Raw genomic sequence first — 22411 nt, 5'->3', positions numbered from 1 at the left:
GTTGCCATGACCACTCATAAAAACAACGGGGGTTACTACTGCCCAGTCTGAGCTGCAGCAGCTCCCCATGACTTTTAACTCGTGGCACATGGTGGGTCACTGGAGGGAGCAGCTTCCTGAGGCTGCCAGCCAGGCTGGTACCTTATTTCTGATTGATCATCAGTAAGTCTGTACAGTGCAAAGCCCTTCCTGTCCCCCTGCACTTGCTGACTTGCCAGCTCCCTGACAGCCTGAGTGCATTTTGCTTCTCTGCTTCTGTGTGAGGCATTTTGTTCTGGCCGCCAAAGACCCATCCACAGAGAGCTTCATGTCCCGGTGCAGAGCATGGAGCTGCTCTTTTCCATAGCTTTACACATGGTGAGGAATCCTATCAGGTGAACTGTCCATTTGAAGCTGCTGTTTGAGTTCATTTTGTGCTGTCCCAGCATTGCATTTTCCGATGAACTTTTCCAGGTATGGTTTAAACTGGCGAGACCGGAGAAGCAGGAGCACTTTCCACATGCGGCATTACAACATGCTGCAAAGAAGTTGCTTCTTGGAACATAGCAGCCCCCTATAATGTCAAATAAATCCTTAAACTATTCATCACTCTGTTTTTGGGGTGGCAGTTAAGTCTTTCAACACTCTGTGAGTTTCTTTCCCCAGCAGTAATTTTGCTGGTGAAGAAATACAGCTCAGGGCACTCCACAAAGTGGAGCCTCAAAATTCATGTTTTGTTTTCATTACCAAAAAAATGCTTTACTACATTAAAGAGTGGCCCATTAAAATTTTGTACCCTGTCTTCTCTGCACCCTGTCGTTGTTGGCAAACCTTCCCCTGTGCCCGTGCAGAGCCGAGCAGCTTTGCTTCTGCAGACTCCACAGAGAAAGGGCAGCGAAGGGGAGGAGGGTTCAGCCACAGCTCAGCTTGTTTAGATGTAAGATCTCAAAACTTCCAATAGCCATGCAAATTTACTCAGTAAATGTATGTACTGAACCTTAAGCTATCAGTGCTTGCTCTGCTTCCAGTGTATCCCAGCACAGCACACTGGCAAAGGAAATAAATTAACTGTCTGGTTCCTGGAATAAAATGTAACGCTGTACACAGCAGTATATTTAACTGTCTTGGGCAAATGGCCCTAAAATAACAACGAAAAAGAAAACAATGAATTACAGTAGTCTTACTGAGCCTTGTGATTATATAAATTAAATGTTGCCAGGTGAACTGGATGGTATTCTCTGATACTGTAGGAATGCCAGAGGTTGGAGAAAACAGTAAATGTTATAATTAGGGTTTAGGAGAGCAGTTGGTTATTCTCACAAGTAACTCAGACTAGCTGTATGCTGGCATGGGCATGAGAGCAGGCAGTAAAACCTGGAGTTTCCTTAATTAAGAGGGCAGAAAGGTTTTTAGCAAAATTCAGTGAAGACTTACTAAGTCCAGTTTTATTTAGTATTTCCACAGTTTATTTACATACAAATGGCGCATTAATACATTTGTAACTATATTAGCAAGTTAGAAGATCAGAGCAAGGTACCGCTGTGGGGAGCCCATGAACCCAGGGCCAGCTGCGTGGGGCACAGCCAGAAGCACCAGCAGGGCAGTGGGGCAGCAAACCTGCCCCTTGCCAGCGCTCACATGGGCACTGGGGTCACTCACAGATGCTCCCCACGCTGCTGGGCCTGAAAGCTCGGGGTGTGGTGGTGGTGCTGGGAGGAGGGAGGCAGCAAGACTGTGGCTGCTGCATTCGTCAGCAGTGCTGGACATCGCCTCTGGGGATGAGTTTGTTTTCCAGGGAAGGGGAAAGCCCTGCCCTGGTCTCAGCGAGGCACACGGGGGATTTCGTGGGCGATTTGAAGGGGTGGCTCGATAGTGAAATCCAGCCAGCTGTGGGATAGTCTCTCTGGGAAATGGAGGAGTCCTCACTGGCAGGATTATTTAAGACTCGACTTTGAAAGACGAGACACTCTGCAGTTGGGAACAATGCTGCACTGTCAGAGAGATGGACTCAATTACTTAATAGGTCGTTGCTGTCTGTCTCCTGCGTTTTCCCTTTCAAGAACATATATTCAGCTGGGTTATTTCTCATGGGAAGACAAAGCGTTGTGAGAGAAGCCAGGCATTTGGAAGGGAGAGGCTGGAGGAGCAGCAGCCAGGCAGATGCCTGGTTTGCTCTCTGAGGAGCAGGCTCCTCGGGACTGGAGAAGCTTGGAGTGATGTAGCTGATGTGGTACTTTGGTCCTGTAATCAGCTGATCCCTCGGTCTCATAGGTCTTGCTCCTGTTTTCTCTTTCTCGCAAAAGATTTGCCTTGGTGCTCTCCTCCTGCCAGACTCATCCCTAGGACTGCTGGTGGTGGCACTGTGGTCCCACAGGCTGTGCTGTAGATGCTGCATGGGCCACTGGTTTCTGTTTTTCCAAAACATTCTGCATTGGGTGGACACTGGCAGGTCCGTACAGCCCATCTCAGTGCATGGGCAGCCTCTCCTTCAGCACAGAAAGGCTTGGATGGTGTTTGATCAAATGACAGCCAAGCTGGAGGTAAGCTCGTGGCCAGGAACCCATCTCTGAAGTAACCACTTGGTTCTCTGTTAGCAGGACGTGGTGGATAGGGATGTATAACAAAGCCAGGGACTCGTGTTCTCACCAAAATCACTCTGCCAGCCATGGGCTGAGCGTTCCAGGGTGCTTTTGTTGTTGGGGCCATGGGCCTGCCTGGCAGCCCTGGCTGAAGGCAGCACGAGCCTGGTGCCAGGGCAGCCGTGGGGCCCTCGCTGCTGGTGTGTCTCACTGCACACACACCCAGGTACCTACCCTCGTGCATGTGTTTGTCACCAAATTAAGATCCTGCATTACCTTATGCACATTGAATTGTTGCACCTAAATTGGTTGCCCTTAAGCCCCAAGGCAGTAATGAGATTTTGTCTCTTTTGCCCATTTCTTTTTCTCTTCTTTTTTTCAGAATAAGTCGTCTGTTTAATGGCACAGAGCCTATTGTCTTGGACAGTTTAAAGCAACATTATTTCATTGATCGAGATGGGGAAATTTTCAGATATATATTAAGCTTCCTAAGGACGTCTAAGCTACTGCTCCCAGATGACTTTAAGGTAAGGAAAGCTATAGTCTGCAGTCTGTTTTTTCCTCCCATTCTGTCATTTTTTTTGGTGCGGGTTGGTTTGTGTGCTTGACCTAAACACACTTAACTAAATGTTGCTGTTTATTTGTTGGGATTTTTAGTACTTGTGTATTACACCAGGGATGCTGTTATTTAATAAATGGACCAATGGTTGTCATGGATACCAAGAAAAGTTAAATGATGACGCTTATGGCTATCAGTTTTTCTAAACTAATTGTATTTTCTCGCATTTTTAGCTTATTTATCAGGGTATAACAACAATTAAGAAGCAACATCAGCAACTTAGCAGGGTTTAATGCTCAGAATCTGAAAGAAATGTTTTAAATTTGATACTTACAGGACTTGAACTGTGTAAATCTTTTTCTTGTTGGTATAAAAAAGAAACACCCTTAAACAAGCCCGTTGGTTTGTGTCAGACATAACCAATGCAGATACTTTGATTTCAGGAAGTAATCTGCTCACAGTTAATGTCAAAATATTCTTGGGAGATGGAACTGACTGAGGGCTTTTTAAGGAGCAGGACATGTTTTGTATGAAATCGTGGTGCTGGTTGTTTCTTTGCAGGCCCTGATTGTTTAAAGGCTCTCCTCTTAGCCTTGTTTGTTCGGCTTTGCACTTAGGAAACTTCCAACATTGTCACCCTTATGTATGAAAATTAGAAGACAAAAGTGTCCAAACTGTAGATGACAAGATTCAACAAAAGCACTTATTCCAGGATGAAATGATGAATAAATTGGGATGGCAGATGGGGATCTGCTCAGTTAGAGGACACAGAGCATTGCTAGGAAGGAAAGCTCCTTGCTTTCTCTGAAATGCCATTTCACTTTGTTGTACTGGCTGGGCCACAAGATCACTTGGTCAGTTGTGACTGAGCGAGTCCAGAGTGGTGGTGGTGGCGGCGGCTCTTGCTTTGGAGTACAACTGGTCCTCGTGCTGCAAACCCAGTCATTCTCACCTGAGCTAGGAGTCTGACCCCACTGTGGGAGGGTCTGCAGCTCACATCTTGTCCCAAGGCAGGGGGAGGTTTTGGCAGTTCTGGGTGGTTTGGAGCTGCAGCCCAGAAGGGCTGTCCTGAGCACTGGTGTTTCTGGCGAGTGGCAGATGGGCTGGGGAAGCTGCCCCATGGCTTGGGGTGCTCTGGTATGGGGTGGGGGGAGCCAGAGCACTGAGGGCTGGGTGGGAGAAAACTCTACAGAGAAATGGGAGAAAACCTTTGTGTAGTAGTGAAGCTAAAGACCAGACCAGTCCCAGGGGTCATAAGATGGATCCAGTAAAGGCGGTGGATGGAGAAGTGGGAGAGGTGCCAGAGAGATGCTTTAGCAGCAATGTTTTGGACAATCCAGTGGGACAAGGTGTGAGAGGAGAGGGTAGGAGAGAAGAGAGAGGTAGTTTGAGCTGATCATGGCCTCGACCAGCATCCAGATTTCAGAGGTGCTCAGTAGCAGAACAGGCAGGATTTGGCTGGAGCCTGGAGGGGAGAGTGCCCGCGGATGCCAAGGACGTGTCTGTGCAGCGAGCCCTGGCAGGGCTGGAGAGACTCAGGGAGCCGGCGCTGTGCCCGGGCTCAGGCCGCTGTTCCAGACCATCCCTTTGCATAGGGTTAACTGGGTTTTATTTAGTTCCTCTCTGGGAGAGCTTTAGAGCAAACCCCAGGCTAATGAGGGCTCGAGAACAAAGCAGAGCATTGCTAGGTAGGGAGTAACTAAATAAAAATGCATAGAAGAATGCGCTGTAAAGCTATATTAAAACTGCATTGTAAACGGATTTGACTTCACAGAAATCGTGTAATTTTGCCAGCATGATTAAAGTGACAGAAGACAATAATCAAAGGCAGCAAATGGAATCACTCGGTGTTTCTAAATGCAAAACTCTATTTAAGGTATAAAACCTGACAGCTTTTCCAGTGAGACTTGCATTAAATGTTCTTTATGTCAAACAAAGCATTATCAAGTGTTTTGAATATTTATTAGTTTTTACCCCTTAATTTAATCAAGCAGTTTATTAGCCTCAAGGTTTAGCCAAGTTGCTTTTCAACTTGAATTGCTGCTCAGATGGTTATTTTGGAAAGTTTGGAATGTAAGTACCACACCAGCATTATTGTGTTTGCTATTTCAGTGTTGTTTTCAGACTTAGTTAACACTGAAATGCAGAGAAAGTGGGGTGTGTGTTCCGAGGCTAGTGATTCTTTATTATCAAGTCTGAGTGGTGTGTTTACAGTGAATATTAATTACACTTCCAACCACGACTAAGCCAGAACTTGAAAGTGTCTCCCAGGTCTTCCTGCTGAAAGTAGCACTCCTATGGTTCTGTAGTTTTTCTGGACTTGGGGGATTTTAAGCCACATGAAGTGTGCTGAGGAGTGACTGTAAGTGTGTGGGTTCTGCTCTGCAGCCAGCCTGTGCCACGCTGGTGATGGTGCACAGCCTGTAGCTGCTTCCAGCTCCCTCTGCCTGCTCTGCTTCAGTGTCCTGTCTGTGGGACATGACACCGTGAGCATCCTTCGGCCCTGAGCAGGGCATGGGGCCAGCACCCCCAGCTCTGCCACACTGCTGGGTCAGGGGTGGCTGCCACAGGAGCTGCTCCTCCTCAGGTGCCCAAATACTCCTGCCTTGGTCTCCTCCACCATCAGAGGGGCTTCCCCATGACATCATGAGCAGCATGTGTCCCCTTCACTGTCAATACCAGGACCTGTTGTACCTCCTTGTTTGAGACTCACTCCCTGCTCAGAGAGCATCAATCAAAAATAGACGTAGGCAATGTGTGTCTGTCTCAAAGAGGGGAGGAGCACAAAGGCTCAGGATGTCTGAGTTTTATGTGGATTACAGAGATCACTTGTAACACCAGAGTGACAAGGCCACCACTCTAATTTATTAATACAGTTACAAAATTAGTGTGCTTGCATCTAAAGTCTTCTCAAACTGACCTCTGGAAATGGTGCAGTTGTCATCATAGAAGTGAGCAACTTTCTTTCATAGCCAGGAGTCAGATCTTCACAGCACTAAAAATATAAGAGAAACATGGAGTCAGGATGACAGTTTGTTGTTTCATGTAATAAAGAATAACAAGTGAAAAATGGACAGAAAGAGCCATTTCAGCCTGTTCAGGAGTCAACATTAGGTACAAAAATAAACGATGTCTTTGGTACTGAGAGAACAGCATCAGGTCCGTGGGACACATGGTCTCAGTCTCTGCTGGCTGTCTCTGCCTGGAGTAGCAGATCTGTGCCGACCCACTGGCACTGACATCCAAACAGCAGCACAGCTGGCCTTGGGGTCACACCTCCCATCTCCTCCCCAGGAAGATGTCACCCTTGTCAGAGGTGACTGCAGAATTCAGCCATGAAATCCACCACAAAAAAAGCTTTTCTACCAAGCAAAAAGCAGAAAATTATTTTGTGAAAGGCAAAAGGCTGCATCTTTGAAAGATCTGTTTGTTTCCCATGAGATCTAAATGTAGGCCAGAAGCTGTGGCTGGAGAAAGGCTGTGTGCATCCTGCCTGCCTATCTGCTCTCTTTTTCAAGTGACCTGGCAGAACTTCCCCACTAGTTCCTACAACAGCCTCAAGAAGTTGAAGACTCGTGGTACTATAAAGGCTTTTTGTGGTACTTCACAGAAAAATTAAAAGCTGTACTGTTTATCTCCCCTTTCAGGCTATCAAAGAGCACCCTGCTTGTGACTGTCACTAGTGGTGGGAATCACCTTTGGAGTAAAATGTGTTTCCTAGGCTAAACAGCAGCAGCTCCACTATCTATCATAGTGCTTGGCTCTGGTACTGCTGTTGGGAGCTGGGAACATAGGGAAATAATCCTTAGAAGAAACGGGAGATGCCTTAGTCCTGCAGGACAAGGAACCCCTGGATATTGTACAAAATCTGCTGTGGAACGCTGCCTGCTGCTCAGCAGCCCTGCACTGACAGCAGGCTGGAGCCTCTGTGAAGAGGGGGCAGTGTCCGTGTGCAGGGATCAGTGCTCGTGTGGGATCAGTGCTGTGCTCTGGGGCTGAGCTGCAGTGCACCTCTGTGCACCTGGCCGCTGTGGCTGCTCCCTGCCCGTTCCAGTGAGATGTGCCTCTCCTGGATGGGTCCCGGAAGGTTCATGTCTGCATCTGCCTTCCGTAACTTATCAAAACTAACAGCATGGAAATGTTGTCATGCAGTTCCTATGGCATCTCCCTGGTGAGGTCTCTTGTGGGTTTAATTCTTTACTTTTTCTTTACTTTACTTTTACTTTTAATTTCAATTTCATATTAAACTTCAGAAAATCTTCAGGGTGAGATTTGATCTCTACAGTGCAAGGGTGGAAATACCTATGTCAGTATTACCTGAAGCATTCAGTGCAGATAGTCCAGAGCTGGGCTCTCCCAGTCTGGTCACAGACAGACAGTATTCTGAACAGCATATAAAACCTGAAGGAAAAGATTGTGGGCTTGTTGTGTAGAGCCCATGACAGCACAGGATTTGGAGAACCGAACCCCCATGGTGTGAGCCACTCATTCTGTGCTCCTGGCTTTGTGAAATCCTCTTCCCTCCCTAAACATACTGTCAGATTCCCTCACGAAAGGCCAGAGATGTCCCATGAGAGGAGCAGAGCGGGGCGGGGCAGCCTTTGCTGCTGGTGGCTGTCGGCAGCAGTGGAGTGGGGTCACACAAGGTGTCTCTTCCCAGCACTGGCACTGGTGGACACAAATTAATTTCTCTTGCCTAGAGAAGACACTTTTTTATTCCCTCTACTTGTTACTGTGCTACAGCACAACAAATTCCCTTTATTGGCACTGCCTGACAGTAGGTGCCCTGATTCCCTGACATCACCTCTTGGCACCAGCTCACCTCAGTTCCCCGGGTCTGTTACAGGGCCCTTCTTCAAGTGCAGAGCCCTTTCCATATCTGTGCTCAACCCAAGTGTGGAATCGACACAGGCATGAGAGTCTTACTTTAGAAACAAACCCAAACACCTTGGCTCAACCCAGGCCGTTGTACCAGGTGCTCACCTTGTCCCACAGAGCATGTGATGCTCCAGCACAGCCCTGATTTCCACACAGCCATCTGAAGTGTGGCTGTATCATTCTGGGAACAGTAGTGGAAGAGCTGTTACATTTGAAAGCAGGTTTTATTCTCACAAAATGGTATCAGAATGTAAAATTTTTCCTGTTCATTTTAGGGCAAATGACAGCTAGCAAGAGTCACTAAAAAGCTGCAGTTGATGGGGTGGCTGAGTTGGCTGTTGGAGAAGTAGGGGTGGTGTGATCTGGGTTTTGCTTGGTTTATGGCATTGCAGTTTTGGCCCGAGGGTGCAGGACCATTGAACTCCTGTGATTCAGGGTACTGTCAGGCTAGTCCAAAGCCCAGTGAAGGCAGTCAGAGACTCTGTAATGTAATGGGCTTTGCATCCAGCCTCAGGAGCACCGTACCACTCTCTGCTTTCAAAAATGAATGACTGTTTTTTCTATTGCTGTACCATCTCTTCCAGGTTTTACTGTTGAGTTTTCTTAGCACATATTCACTTGATTGATTTTACAAATAATACCTTATTTTATTTTGTCCATAAACCCAGATATTCTAAAACTGGTTTTTCAGGACCTACTGAAAACAGCAGATGACTTTCCATTGCCCTCAGAAAGCACTGGGTACTCCTGTTCACTCTACACCATTACATTTTTCCTTAGCATTGCATGTTTCCTTGCTTGAACAAGCAATCCATGGCACCAGCAGATGCCCAGGTGAACATTTGGCAGGCCACTGCACACACCTCTGTAGTGAACACAGTTAGGCGGTGGACTGTGCTGATTCAGTGTCCTGCACAGAGATTTCAGAATTTTTTTTTTAAACTTAGGCCACTAATCCCTATAGGTTTAAACTGATCCCCTGTTCAGTACCCAGGGAGCTTCACTGGTGCTCAGAGAAAAGCAGTAATGGTTCAGCACAGTGCTGGTTTTGGGGAAGGGTGAGAATACCTTCCAGCAGAGGAAGGTATTCTCTGCCTTTGGGGCTGATGCTGTCCTACCTGAGACCAGGTAGTGCAGCCAGCCTCCACACCTCTTTGCCTGGCCTGTTCCCAACACTGGTTGTTGGTGGTTTGCAGCATGCTCTCTGCATGATTTCTTCTTTAATCTTCTGTTGTTTTCCATCTTCGAGCTGTCCCGCGAGAGTGTTGCCCTCATTGCTTCCCACTTGCTCTTATCCCTCTTCTTCTGTCCTTCTTATCCCTCCTCTTATCCTCCAGTCCTTTTTTCTCCCTTAGCCGTGTGCACATTGTCCCAACCTTAGCAGACATCAAAGAGATGTAAAGGATTGGATGTCCCTTTTGTAAGTCGATCACCTTGCCTTGTCACTGTGAATAATCATAGGTCTCCAGGCTGCAGGCAGCCCTGGGGTGAAGGAGCACCTCCACTACCGGTGGGTCAGTGGTGCCAAATTTGAGCAGAGCTAACTGCTTTGGTTCAGTAATACCCTGCAGCAGCAGATTTTACAGGTTAATTCCAAACCACTATGAAGAGTCGCACCTTTTTGTGCTGTGTGTTGATTGGCCTTTGATTCCCCCTCCTCCCCGAGTCCTGGGGCAGCAGCACACCCGTTATTTTTCATGTAATTTTGGTGCCCATTTCTTGATTGCTTCTTGTCATATCATTCTTTCCAGTCCAAATTATTTCAGTCATTTCAGTCTTGATTTTTCATTTAATTTCATTTGTGTAGAACTGGCCTTTGTTCCTCGTGTTGACCTCCAGCACACTCCACAAAAGCATCTGTGGTGCAGCATTTGCATGTGTAAAGAGGTGCACGAGCCAGGAAAGCAGACACAGGTCTTTGCAGGGAGGAGCTGCTGCTGAGCCCTTGTTGCTCCTCTTCCCTCGGGAGGCTGGAGGAGGCTGTGGGGCCAGCTGGAGCAAAGTGCCCACAGGGGCCTTCTCCCTCGGGTCCGGGGATGCTCACACCCTTGGCCGCCACGTGCTCTCACATATTTCCACTGAGGTGGGAAGATCTGTCAGAAACTGATGAAACAATCACTGAACTGGGAATTGGATCAAATTGGGAATTTGAATTGCCCAAAGCCCAAGTGAAGTGATGGACAAATGGCAGGGAAGAACTGCTGCTTTTAAGCCGTTGGAGCAACAGCTGAGCTCCCAGCCAGCAGGATGGTCACTACCTCCATATAATTTACCAGGCTCCAAAGTACGCTTTAAATACATGAATAGTCATGAGCTGCAGGGAGCAGCTGAGCCGCTGTAGCTGAATTTCAGCCTCAGCAAAGGCAGGTGAGAAGTGAAGCTGAACTGACAACTCCATCTCGTATCGTGTGCGAGAGGCGACAGCGAAGCCTGAGATCTCCTGTGAGATCAGAGTGATCTGAGGCCATTAAGTGGAGATTAGGGCTCGGAACATCTTCTCTTACATCAGTAGGCTTTGTTTATTGCAACCAGCTATTTTGATTTCTTAATCCAGGAGTAAAGCCTTCTAGCATTGAGCTTGTGGGATAATAAATGAAGAGATAATTCAGTGCAGTGGGAACTTCTCGATCAGCTCAAACAGATTCAACACTAACACCATGTGGTTTTCTGTGGAGGTGTATGTGGGTACCTGTTGCCTTTGCTCTCTTGCTGACAATACATAAGCCTAAGTAGGTCAAACAGGAACAATACTCATTTTTAAAAGAGAACTATAACCATTTCTAGTTTCTCTCTCTCCCACTCTTTTTTTTTTTTTCCCCAGGACTTTAATCTTTTATATGAAGAAGCAAAGTATTACCAGCTGCAGCCAATGATTAAGGAACTTGAGCGATGGAAACAAGAGAAAGAACAAAGGAAACATTTCCAGCCTTGTGACTGCTTGGTTGTAAGAGTGACTCCAGATCTGGGGGAAAGAATTGCATTGAGCGGGGAGAAGGCTTTGATAGAAGAGATCTTCCCAGAGACTGGGGACGTCATGTGCAACTCTGTAAACGCGGGCTGGAACCAGGACCCCACCCACGTTATCAGGTTTCCCTTGAATGGATACTGCCGGTTGAACTCCGTGCAGGTAATGGCCTTTCCGTGCTGCCTCCTCTGGTGCTGGGGTGCTTTTTCACTATGGCTTGTTCAATTATATGCAAATTATTTGCTTCTGCCCAATTACTTTCAGTGCTTATAGTGCAAGAAAACATCTTTCTGCCTGGTGAGATCACAGTCTTTCAGGTTTTCCTGAGTCTAAGCAGAAAAATACATTTAGATTTTGTGTATGTTAGTGCCATGCTGGCCTCATAATGGTGTTATACTGATAAATGCTAATTTTTTTCATCAATGTATAGCCTTTGGCAGTATTTTTTTTTTCCTCCAAAGTGCCTCTAGGAAGAATGAGAGAGTTCCAAAAACTACAAAAAAAAAGTCTCCACACCATTTTATAGAAAATGCAACAATGTGTAAATGCATAATTTATGTCTCACTCATAATTAAATGATGGTGCCTGCGGGATGGACTTAAAAAAATTGATCTCTGCACTTTTTTTTTTTCCAAAAGGATGTTCTATAAAAATTGCCCAGAGTATTTTAAACAAAAATGTATTTCATTTTATACTCAGAGTTTTGACATTAAGTTTAAAATTGAACATCTGAAACAAAAGAAGGTAACTGGACAGATAGGTGGATGGCAGCAGGAATAAATACGTGGTCTGTGTTTAGGCAGCAGCCTGTGGGCAAGCAGTGCCATTTCTCAGGGATCACCAGCACTGCAGCCAGAGCTCTGCTGGTGTGGCTGTCCTGGGGCTGTGGGGAGGAACCAGGCGATGGTGCCGTTAACTTGGCCTTAATTAACACGGGCAAGACAGAGCTCTTGGTTTTTGTGTGTATTCCTCTGGAATATGCTGCAAATGCTCATGTTAGGGGAAGTGAAATCAACCTAGAGGGGAGTATTTCCCAAGTTACCATCCTCTGCAGATGGGCTGTGGCTGCAGATGTGAACTGGGCTGTGGGAAATGCCATGGTTGTCTTGATAAAGTCCCCTGTGGGCAAAAACCCACAGAAGAGCTGGTCCATGGACCAGGCCGGCCAGACCGGCTGGGGAGGGAGGTGCAAGGGAGCAAGGGAGGACAAGAACCTGGAGCTCTTGTACCTGTGTGGTTGTTACACATCAGGCTCAGGCACCCTCTGTCTCCCAGGCTGCCAAGGGACATCTTCAGGGGAGCTGCAGTCACCTGCATATGTACAGGTGGGTGGAGTCATTTTCAAAACGTGACCCTAATGGTGGCTCCCCCACTGCATGGGCAGCATTCCCCATGGGTTTGGGTGCTTTTTGGTTCAAGACTCCCAAGTGGTATATTTGGTTGAACTTCACCAGGCTGTGGTTAATTTTGCACAGTCCTTACCAGTTTCACACTTGGCAAGGTTTGGGGTGGGTTTGGTAAGGCTTGGGGTGGGTTTGGCAAGGCTTGGGGTGGGCTGCCCCAAGCCCAGCGGGCTGGGAGTGGTCAGAGGCAACTCTGTTTGCTGGCAGTGGGACAGGGAGATGTCTCCATTGCTGTGCTGGGAGGAGAGGGAGCAGTCTAGCTCAGGTGAGTGGGTAGGGAAGAGCATTTGTGTCCCAGCCACGCTGTCCATGGGATCCTGCTAGATCACACAAGGAATTAGAGAAACTGAAACAATAAAGGGTCACAGTGAGCCACTGACCAGCTCAGCACTGGCTGGCCAAGCTCTGGATGCCCACATGGTTGAGCACTCAGCTCTCTTTTATCCAGAGTGGTGTAACTCGTAGGATACATGTGCTACCTGAGTAGTAAAACACTAATTACTGTTACTATTTGAATGTGTTTGAATTCAGTCAAAATTCAGACAGAATCAAAGAGTCTCTTTGCAAGTTCATGTTGTGGAAAAAATTTCTGTCAAAGAGTCTACAGTATAAGTAATACTATTAAACTACATCATTTTACTAAATTACATCATTTTACTATATAATTAATAGAAAGTGTTTTCAAACACTTTCTGGAAAATGATGCATTTCTGAGACCAAAGGCTGATGAAATCAGCAGCTAATTAGCATTGGCTCTGATGAACTCTGGTCAGCACACAGGCACTGCTCTTCCCCCTCAAAGGATTTTTTTGGCAAAACAATATTAAGTCAAAAGTTGGAAGTACAGGGAGGCAAATGCACAGTCTTAAGGGAGATGGGTAGTGGTTGGAAGAGCAGAATTGCTTGCAAAGAATCCCAGAGAGCAACACAAGAAGCCTGTCTGCTGTTTGCTGAGGTGATACATTACTTCTGTCTCCCTAGGCTCTGCTCAATGTATTTGGTAGCACAACTGCAATATTTATAAATTTTTTTCCTATATTTGGAAAATATTTTCATTAAATGCTTTATATCAAGAACTGTGCATACAAAACAAAGAATGTCAACACCTATTAGGCAAAAAAAATACAGTAACTCCTAATTTTACAGCCATTTGTAATTATATAGAGGTATAGGTTTTTTCAACTCCTTGCAACAGGGTCTGGTGGGAATCATGAATTTATCTTACAGAAAATTCTGTGATGCTGTGAATGTTGAACATTAAGTCTTCATAATTAAGAATGTATTTGTTAATATTCTGCAAAATTTAAATGAAATGCACTAAATGAAAGGATCAGGTTTCCATTTGGAGAACCTTCCAATAAAATCAAATGTGCTTGGAATATTGGAAGACAGCGTATATTAAATCCTAGCACAAATCCTCTGTTTAATAATGTGCATGTGTCCCTGTACATGGGAGAGTCACAGCTGATACTCAGTTTTTGGCATATTCTCTTTGGAGATTTTCAGGAAAGTAGCTCTGATTTGACTCAGAGATGGTCACTGCTTTCCCCCTGTCTGTACCTTACCTTCAGAAGAAGTCATGTGTATAGAGTCAAATTCTCCAAATGGAATTTAAACCTGTCCATGTTCAAAATGCTGTTCAGTCTCATGCACAGAAGCACTGAAAGGAGCCTTTCTGCCTAGACCTGAGCTCAGCCTCATCCAAGTGACACTTAAAACCGCAGTATTTAAACATCCTCAGCATTGTTTACAGGATTTGGCCTGTTCTGTTTCTTGCTGAGAAAATTGATGATCCCAAGGTTTTTAATGCCAGATTATAGCCTGCAGTCTGGTCCTTCCAGCACGTACTGAGCAAAAATGAATCGCTTTGTTCGGTGTGTGGAGCTCTGAGGTGTAATGTCTATCTGGACTGGGTGTTTGCAGAGAGAGGCTCAGTGAAAAAGAATCCTATTTTAACATGCAGCCTTCCATAGCTTTGGTCTGAGGCAAGCCAAGGGCACCCCCCTGCTTGTTTTGTCTTACAAGCAAATTGATTTAAAAAACTTTTTAGTGAGGATTTTGAAGTCCCGTCTCTCTCAGAAATCTTACCTGTCAATCCTCTGTTCCACTCTCCAGTTCAGTGGGAGAAGCCTCCTTTCCCATGGCTTGTCTCTCATCTTCATCCTGTCGGGGCTAGGAGCAGTGATACATAATACAGGCAGAACACATTCCAGCCTGTGAAACAGCAGCCTGCTGGTGTCTTATTCCTCCTTCCGTCTCAGACTCCTCCTGCCTTCCTCTCTGAGGAGGAACAGTGTTGGTATCTGCACCCCATTTTGGAACTATAGGCTGCATACAGCCTGGACAAATAAGAGAGACGGAAGCTTTCTTTTTCTCTATCTTAAAGGTATTTTATTAACCCACTCTCCTGCCTCTTCTTTTCATCTCTCCTGGTTCGTTTTTCTTCCATGCTCTCGTGTGCTTTTTTGATCTTTCAGTTCTACAACTTTCTTGCAGTGTAGAGTATGTAAAAATCAGGGCAAAAGTCAGGGAGATTTGGCAGATGGGACTTTCTGAGAATGTTAAGTCCCTGTGTCCCAGGGCCAGGCAGAACTCCTCAGGCAAGTTGATTTTCAGCAGACTCGGCATGGCTTAGGCAAAGCTCTGCTGGAGCAGCCCCTTTCCTTTGCCCGTCCTTAGAGCCAGGGTAGCAAAAGTAAAACGTTTTAGTTACCCCTGAAAAGCCAAACCCTGGATTAAGTGCAGATGGATAACACAGGCAGCCCCTAAGGAGGGATCAAACAGATTAAAACCAGCAAATGCTGCTGCCATGGTTTGCACTGCACTACGACACCACCTTGGACACAGCTGTCCTTCCAAAATCATATGTCTGGGAAAAGCAAAGCCAACACTCAGGCAAAAGAAGTGGTGCACTAAGAAATGCAGCGTAGCCTCAGGTGGGTGTGTGTGAGGGCGAGGGCAGTGCTCTGTGTGCAGCTCCTCAGTCGGTGTAGCCACGGACGTGCTCACAGCGAAGCTGAGCAGAGACCAAACTCCTTCTGTAGCCTCAGCCCAGGAAAGTACGACATGAGTGTCTGAAGGTGGATGTGTTGCTTAGACACCTCTCTAGGATGAATGAACAAGTTTGTAAAGGGCTTGGTCCAGGTCGCTGTGGGTGCAGAGAGGTGTCACACGGGGCTGGTGCTGCTGTGACCGGGATCCTCAGGTTTAATAATTAAAACCATCTGGTCACTTCCCTGTTCCACGTGCTGCCACAGTGGGAGCCATACCCTGGGTGAGGCTCTTGGAGGACACTACAGGCTGCTCCCTTCGATGGCATTTATCAGTAGAGAAGAACACAGGAACCATTTTTCCAGGCTGCTGCCCAGGACTGAGGAGAGCCAGAGTGGGTCCTGCATTGTGACCTGCCCAAGGTGGATCTGGCATCTGCTCTCACCTGACTCTGGGAAAAGCCTGGTGTGTCCTGCTCTGCTGGGAAGCCAAATACCAACACACGCTCACGCATGTGGAAACACGTCCCCGATCCCATTGCCAGGATCAGTATATCCTGGGGAAATGTGCTGTGTGACAGTCGCAGAAATTAAAGTTGCCTCTGGGTTCCTTAAATTCATGCATCTAAATTGCACCAACTTTTCTTAAGGAGTAGAAAGAGAAAATACATATTTGGGCAGTACAGATTAACCTCTTTCTTGGGCCAGAACATTTCCCTGTTGTCCACATCCTGGCTCTGCATCCTGTCCCTGCCATGCTTTGCTCCCTTCCAGCGAGGGCAAACAGCTGTGATTGCCACGAAGATCCGGTGGATGTGTCATTCGAACTCCTAATACATTTTCATCTGCCAAGGAAGAGCTTCTCAGCCCCCCTCTCTCTAAGACTGTTCATATTACTAATGAATAATTGGCACTTTTTATTACAGCTTAAACCTGATGTTGCTTTCGATAAGCAGTAAGAGAGAGCATCAATATCACCACAGTCCAGTATTTTACTATATAATATACTAAGCTGCTCTGCAGAGTGCTTATTTCTTTGATTAATTTTTGTTTTCTACAGAGGTTTGCTGAGAGCGAGACTTTAATCACAGTATAGTCATTTAACAATAACTTATAGAATTATAGCTGAATAATATTCATTCAACGAGGACTCGAAAGACTAAATCCATCATTTAGATCTGGTGCTTCCGAATGCTTTTATCACTAAAATTTGCTAAATATTAATCTGATTTTTTTCCCTCCACATTGCAGGTGCTCGAAAGATTATTTCAGAAGGGATTTAACGTGGCAGCTTCCTGTGGTGGTGGGGTAGATTCCTCCCAGTTCAGCGAATACGTGCTGTGTCGCGAAGACAGACGACCACAGCCCACCCCAACAATCAGAATAAAACAGGAGCCCCTGGACTAGACCCTCCCTGTGCCCCCTTTGTAACCGTAGAAGTGTTTAATAGTCCCTTATGTGAAACACTAAGGATTTGCAAAACAGTATTAGCAAACAGACGTTGACTTTATGTTGCCAATTAGTGGTACTCTGAAACTACCTGTCACATAGCCAGCCATGGAATGCATTTGAAAAACCAGTTGTCCGTTGTCCACAGTGACGTTCCTGAGCACACCCAGCGTGGCGGGTCTGGGATGCACTCTGGGCTGGCCAGCAGTGGTGTGGAACAGGCAAAGCTTCGGAAACCCTGGCCCTGGACTGGGCTTCTGCAGCAAGAGCCATGGAAGCAGTGGAACAGACCAGCAGGAGCAGTGGTCCCGACAGCTGCCCAGGGACACCCCAGAGCTGCGCTGTGGGGACGGGGGCGTCTGCGGGAGGAAGAACCCTAAAAACTGCACTGAGATTCCTCCCTGACTGCTGCCCCTCCTCCATATCAGACGTGCTTTACACCCCCAGCATCACAGTCACCTGGTGATTGTACTCACCCACATGAGCAAATGGCTTATTTTTATACTACATTTCCAACTGAGGTCTCTCTCTGTGAACAGGATCCAGAATCAGAAAAGGACCAGTTCATAGTCACTGGTGCTCAGTACTAAACCCCCACCCCCCAAACCAAACAAAATAAGTGACAAGAAATTAGACAGGCCCACTTACGGCAATATTTGCAACAGTAGGGATCTGGAAGCACAAAATAAAATGCTAAATAAATCCACCATCACACGAGGGTCACATACTTGACATGGAGCTGTAGCTCTTTAAAGCCAGTCTTGTTTTGACACAGCAACTGTTAAGTTTTGCATCATCAAAGAAGCATGGTTCTGCCAAGCAAGCCACCCCTTGTTAATCATTTACTAACCATGTTAGAAGCCCACATTTAGCAGGAAAGTTTTAAGAATTTTGGACAAGCCCACTCTTTATGGGTCTGGAATTCTTGCAAAGAGTTGTTAAAATCCTGTATTGCCATTGCCGGATGAAAGCAGGCAGCCTTTTGCTTAAATTGTTTTTTTATTCTAAATTATTATTTAGATTTTAACTGTGTAGCTGCCCTCTATCTGTGTAACTTTCTCTGTAACAAAGTCAGGGGTCTGTCTGCAGGAGGGTCCTGCTTCTGCCAGGACTTGGCACTGACTCACAGGGCTTCCTAACTCAGGAGACAGCACCGTGTTTGCAGGTGCAAGGTTATAAATAGCATTCTGCTAAATCCTGTTTATTGCTGTTTAGCATGATTGGGTCCTCAATCACTAATTCATGTGTTAATCACAATTTAGTTTCTCCCACATTAATTTATAGAATATTGTTGTAGATGCTGAATTTTAATTAAACTCTTTTTAGATGCATAAATATGGCCATATGGAACAAGGTACAGAGTATTAAGTGGTCAACAGTTCTTTAATGCAAATTGATTGCAATCAGGCAAAATTTAAGACTAGTATTTTCAAAAGCAATGAGCTGTACTGACTATCCAAGGTAAAATCTAGGCAGGGGTCTAATTTTTGGAAAAGGGCTGGATACCTGTCCATGGAAAATCAGACCTCTGCAGGTTTTCTCACCTTGGTCACCACACTCGGAAATCTCTAATGGCAATCCTGGCCACTTGGCCTGCTACCTTAACAGAACAGTTGAGCAAATCTGTCTACTTTAAGAGTTGTAAAGTTATTTTATTTTGTGGTTTTATACTTGTACGACATTCTAAAGTCGCTAGGCATTGCCATATTTGAATATATGGCACAGCATTCACCTTTGTATGTAAGATATCTGTAGAATTGTATATTATACATTTAATATTGTAAAGAACTTAACGTATAATTGTCATGTATTTGTGTATGCACATTTCTTATACAGTACTTCATGCCATAAACATTTCTGTAAAGTAAATGAACAAAAACAAGCACGTAGGGTGGAACATTCACTGTATCTCCCATGTTGTTTGAAAGAGGTGAGAATTTTTGATTGCGTCTTCTCCAGCCTTTTTCTCCATTCAGCTTGATGTAGCCATGTCTTACAAAAAGATAAAAGTGTTTTATTTATTACTTTCATACCTTTAAGTCCAAAGTATCCTTCACGAGTCTGTTCAGGTTCTTGTTTTTATCCTGCAGCCACTCCTGCCCTGCCCTCCGGCACGGGGTGAGCCGAGTGCTTCCGGCAGCACGTCCTGTCCGGTTCTTACCTCTCAGCCAGGGAATAAAGGTGATATTCCATCCCAGGGGCCTGCTCCTGCCCCTGGTGCTCTCCCCAGGCAGCTCTGGGGAGCGCAGAGTGGGATGGTGCTTTTACACATCTGTGGAACGTTGGAAGTATTTGTGGTTGGTTGGTTGGTTTTTTCCTCAGTTTGGTGTTTACTGTATTCTTTTACGGCTCAATAAAGCAGCTCCCGTAGTTGGGGCAGCTTTGCTGAGGTGGCATTGGAAAGGGTTCCAGGCTGCGCCAGCCGAGTTAAATGTGAACTTGAGATGGAAAGTTTAAACCATGACATCACAGCATTGACTGCAAAACAGCACAAAGGCAAGGAAGACATGTGGAAACAATCACTTTCTTAGAACAAATATGCCTTTAAAAAAAAAAAAGTTAAGCCTAGGACATGTTCTTTTAGTTAGTAACTTCAGGTCACCTATTTAAAGATTATTACAGTTTCATTTATATCTTTTTTACTTATTTCCCTGTATTTTTAGGCAGCAATATCAGCAAAAACTGATTTGAATATTTACTTCTGGCCTTAAACCATAGCAACATAACTTAATGAAGAACGTTGCTCAGCATCGCTAAGATGTTTTAAAGCACCACAGAACCCCAGTGAAGCTGTGGTGTGCAGCCAGCACAGGTTTGTGTGGCGAAGGCCAAGAAGCAAAGCACAGCCTGGTTTGTCACCTAAACCCATTGAACAAAACTCTTCTGATTCGCTGTTGCTAAGCACTGTTCCCGTGCTTGACAAGCACGAGGCTTCACGAGCACTTTGTGTCCAGGCTGTCACAGCTCCAGTCCAGACAGAAAGCGAAAGAGAACGTTCTGTTGTGCTTGTTGGACTCATCGCTCCCGAGAAAGCCACTGCTGAGTACATCCATTCTCTGTACTAATGGCATCGAGGTTTGTTGACAATTTTATTAGATGTTTCACAAAGGATAAGAATCAGCACAACAAAACATTGAAGTATTTGGTTTTAATATTTCTTTGTGGGTATTCTGTTAATATTTTAATGCAAAATGTTTCTGACCAGTGCTTAAGAACTACAAGACAATGTGAAATTCATGTTTGATAAATTAATACTGTATGTCACTCGATGTGTTACTTTAGTAAATTGTTTTATTTCTTTACAAAATAAGTACAAATAAGGGAGTATGTTTTCACACAAATTGGGGGTATTTACCAGTATGTACAGAAATCATCAAAATAACGTAACTCTAATAAACACAAGGCCTTTATTAACAATATGTACAAATTATCAATACATTTAAAACGTAACTTTACACTTCCTGGCCTTAAATACCTTATGAATAATCTTTTGGCTAAATAGCAGCAGTATAAATTTTCTTCTGCTTTTCATAAACCTTAAAAAATAATTAAAACCTTTGTTTTTAAAACTATTGGACAAATAGTTCTATTTGTGCTTTCGCTATGGTTTCCCATCAAAAAAAATATTGCCTCAAAAAAGTGGCAAGCATAACATAGTAAAAATGGAAAAGATAAATAAGCAAATGTGTCCCTTCTGTGGTGACTGGTAACACTGTTAGCTCTGAAGCACAGCTCGTGCCCACCTGCCTGTTCGTGCCCTATTCGATCCCCATTTCACAGGCTCACACTGACATCGCTTGGCTTCCGTGTGGGCCCAAATTCTGCTTCAGCAAAGCATTTAAAAGGCATTCACCCCACCTTTAGGTACTTACAGCTGCTCCTTATGCTTAAAGTCACGTGCCTGTTCAGGAGCCTCTCCGGACTGGAGGCCTTGGTCCAGTTGTCCAAGGCAAAGGTGTCCCCACTCCAGGTGGCACCAGGCTGCCCGGGCTCACCTGCTCTCCCCACTCCAGGAGTGGAAGCGGCCCCCAGAAACCTCTACAGTGACTTTAAAAATCCATATAGAATACTCTAAAATCTTTACTGAACAATATTATCTTTTAAAACCACCATTAATCCATACTCTTTGCAATAAATAAATTAGTATTTTTCTAGAAAATAAAACCCAGCTTTGAATCCTGTTACTAACCAGCTGCTACAAATGCGCAAAAGGTTGATGAGATTTAGAAAACAACTGGAAGCAAGTCAAGGTAACTCAGCTGAGACCCAGCACACAGATTTCATACACTTAAGATTTGGTTCAGCAAATGGCTCAGGAAATGAGCTGTGCAGTAAAAGCAAAAATCCTAAATATATAAAATTTGTGGGAGTGTGCAGTGGCTAGTCTCTTGGCTGTGCAAAAAATTGCCATTATAACTAAGCTAAAATAGCAACAGGTATCACCATGGTTAGTAAGACAGTGCTAGTAAACTGAAAACAAAACAAGCCCAGCACGAGTGAACACACAGGTGAACACCATGGCTGGGACCCACCCCTGTGAACCTGTCCCAGTCCTGGCCAGGAGATGGTTTAGGTGAGCCATTGCATTTGTGTAACTTCAACATCAGCTACTTCAGCCTTACCTAAAATGGCCAAATGGAGCAAGACTTCAATGTTGATTTTATTTGTGGAGTTAACATTTTAAAACCTTTTGCACATTTTTTTTGGTGGTTTTTATATATATATTTTTTTTTTTTTTTACATAAAGGGAATTTATTGCATGTGTCTGACAATTTTACAAAACAAAATTACTGGAACATTGACTTCTGAAAAAAATAGAAGGCACATTAAAATGACAGCTTTCAATGCAAGTTGAGCTTCTGTGGAGCAATCAGTACAACTGTTGGCTTTATTTAAGCAGAGCTCGGTAGAGCAGCAGAGAATGGCTCATTTCTCGCTCCTGCTCCATGTAGAAGATGAAGTCCCTGAGGTTCACGCGCGTGATTTTCTGCCGGGGGTACTGCCGGGGGGAGGCCGTGCCCAGCCCGGCCTGGCTGCCAGCACACACCCCCACACCCTGCAAGAGAGCACACCAGAGCATGAGTCCTCAGCAGCAAAGGGCCTCCTCCTCTCCCAGGGCTACAGCTGCTGGATTCTTTTCAAACAGCTTCAATGCATCATTATGAGCCTCATTCTGTAAACATTACATGAGGGGTTTATTACTATTATTATTTTTTCTATTCTGAGTCTCTCACCAGGTTAACCTGAGTAAAGGCCACAAGTGCAAACACATGAGGCTAAACCTTGGTCACTTACAACTCGGGACAAATCCATCCTGCTACAGTCATGTTCACTGTAGACATATTTGACCAGTTTAAATTCAGGAGCCTTTTAAGAAGAAAACTATTTTCAGCAGGTAAGGCCATTAAGATATCAAATGTGTGCACAATCCTACTGCTCATCCAAGGACTGGGAACAGGTGAGTGGCATATTGGGATGTCCCCAGAGGGACCCCAGTTCTCTCCTCTGGGTCTGCTGAAGAGAAGGGCTCAGTGTGGGGAGATACTCAACGCAAGCAAACAATCAAAAAATTAAATGGAAAAATCACAAAGACTCAGACATTGTGTGAT

At 45.2% G+C, this 22411-nt stretch overlaps 2 protein-coding genes across 7 annotated transcripts in view; one reads left to right on the top strand and one right to left on the bottom strand.

Moving 5' to 3' along the window:
• Positions 1–20371, top strand: part of KCTD15 (potassium channel tetramerization domain containing 15) — a 46887-nt gene extending 26516 nt beyond the window's left edge. For all 6 annotated transcript variants that reach the window (XM_039558114.1, XM_039558113.1, XM_039558116.1 and 3 more), the window contains exons 3-5: positions 2941–3085; positions 10817–11122; positions 16605–20371. In XM_039558114.1, the coding sequence (XP_039414048.1) occupies positions 2941–3085; positions 10817–11122; positions 16605–16760 (607 nt within the window). In that variant the 3' untranslated portion in view covers positions 16761–20371. The remainder of the gene's footprint in view (positions 1–2940; positions 3086–10816; positions 11123–16604) is intronic.
• The window catches only part of LOC104687394 (transcription initiation factor TFIID subunit 4-like), a 146183-nt gene continuing 143847 nt past the window's right edge, over positions 20076–22411 (bottom strand). The window contains exon 15 of the mRNA XM_010396487.3: positions 20076–21858. Within this exon, the coding sequence (XP_010394789.3) occupies positions 21691–21858 (168 nt within the window). The 3' untranslated portion in view covers positions 20076–21690. The remainder of the gene's footprint in view (positions 21859–22411) is intronic.

Source organism: Corvus cornix, chromosome 11 (genome assembly GCF_000738735.6).
Source record: "Corvus cornix cornix isolate S_Up_H32 chromosome 11, ASM73873v5, whole genome shotgun sequence".
Lineage (NCBI taxonomy): Eukaryota > Metazoa > Chordata > Aves > Passeriformes > Corvidae > Corvus > Corvus cornix.
Note: the sequence above shows the minus strand (reverse complement) of the source record. Positions and strands in the feature narration are given on the sequence as shown.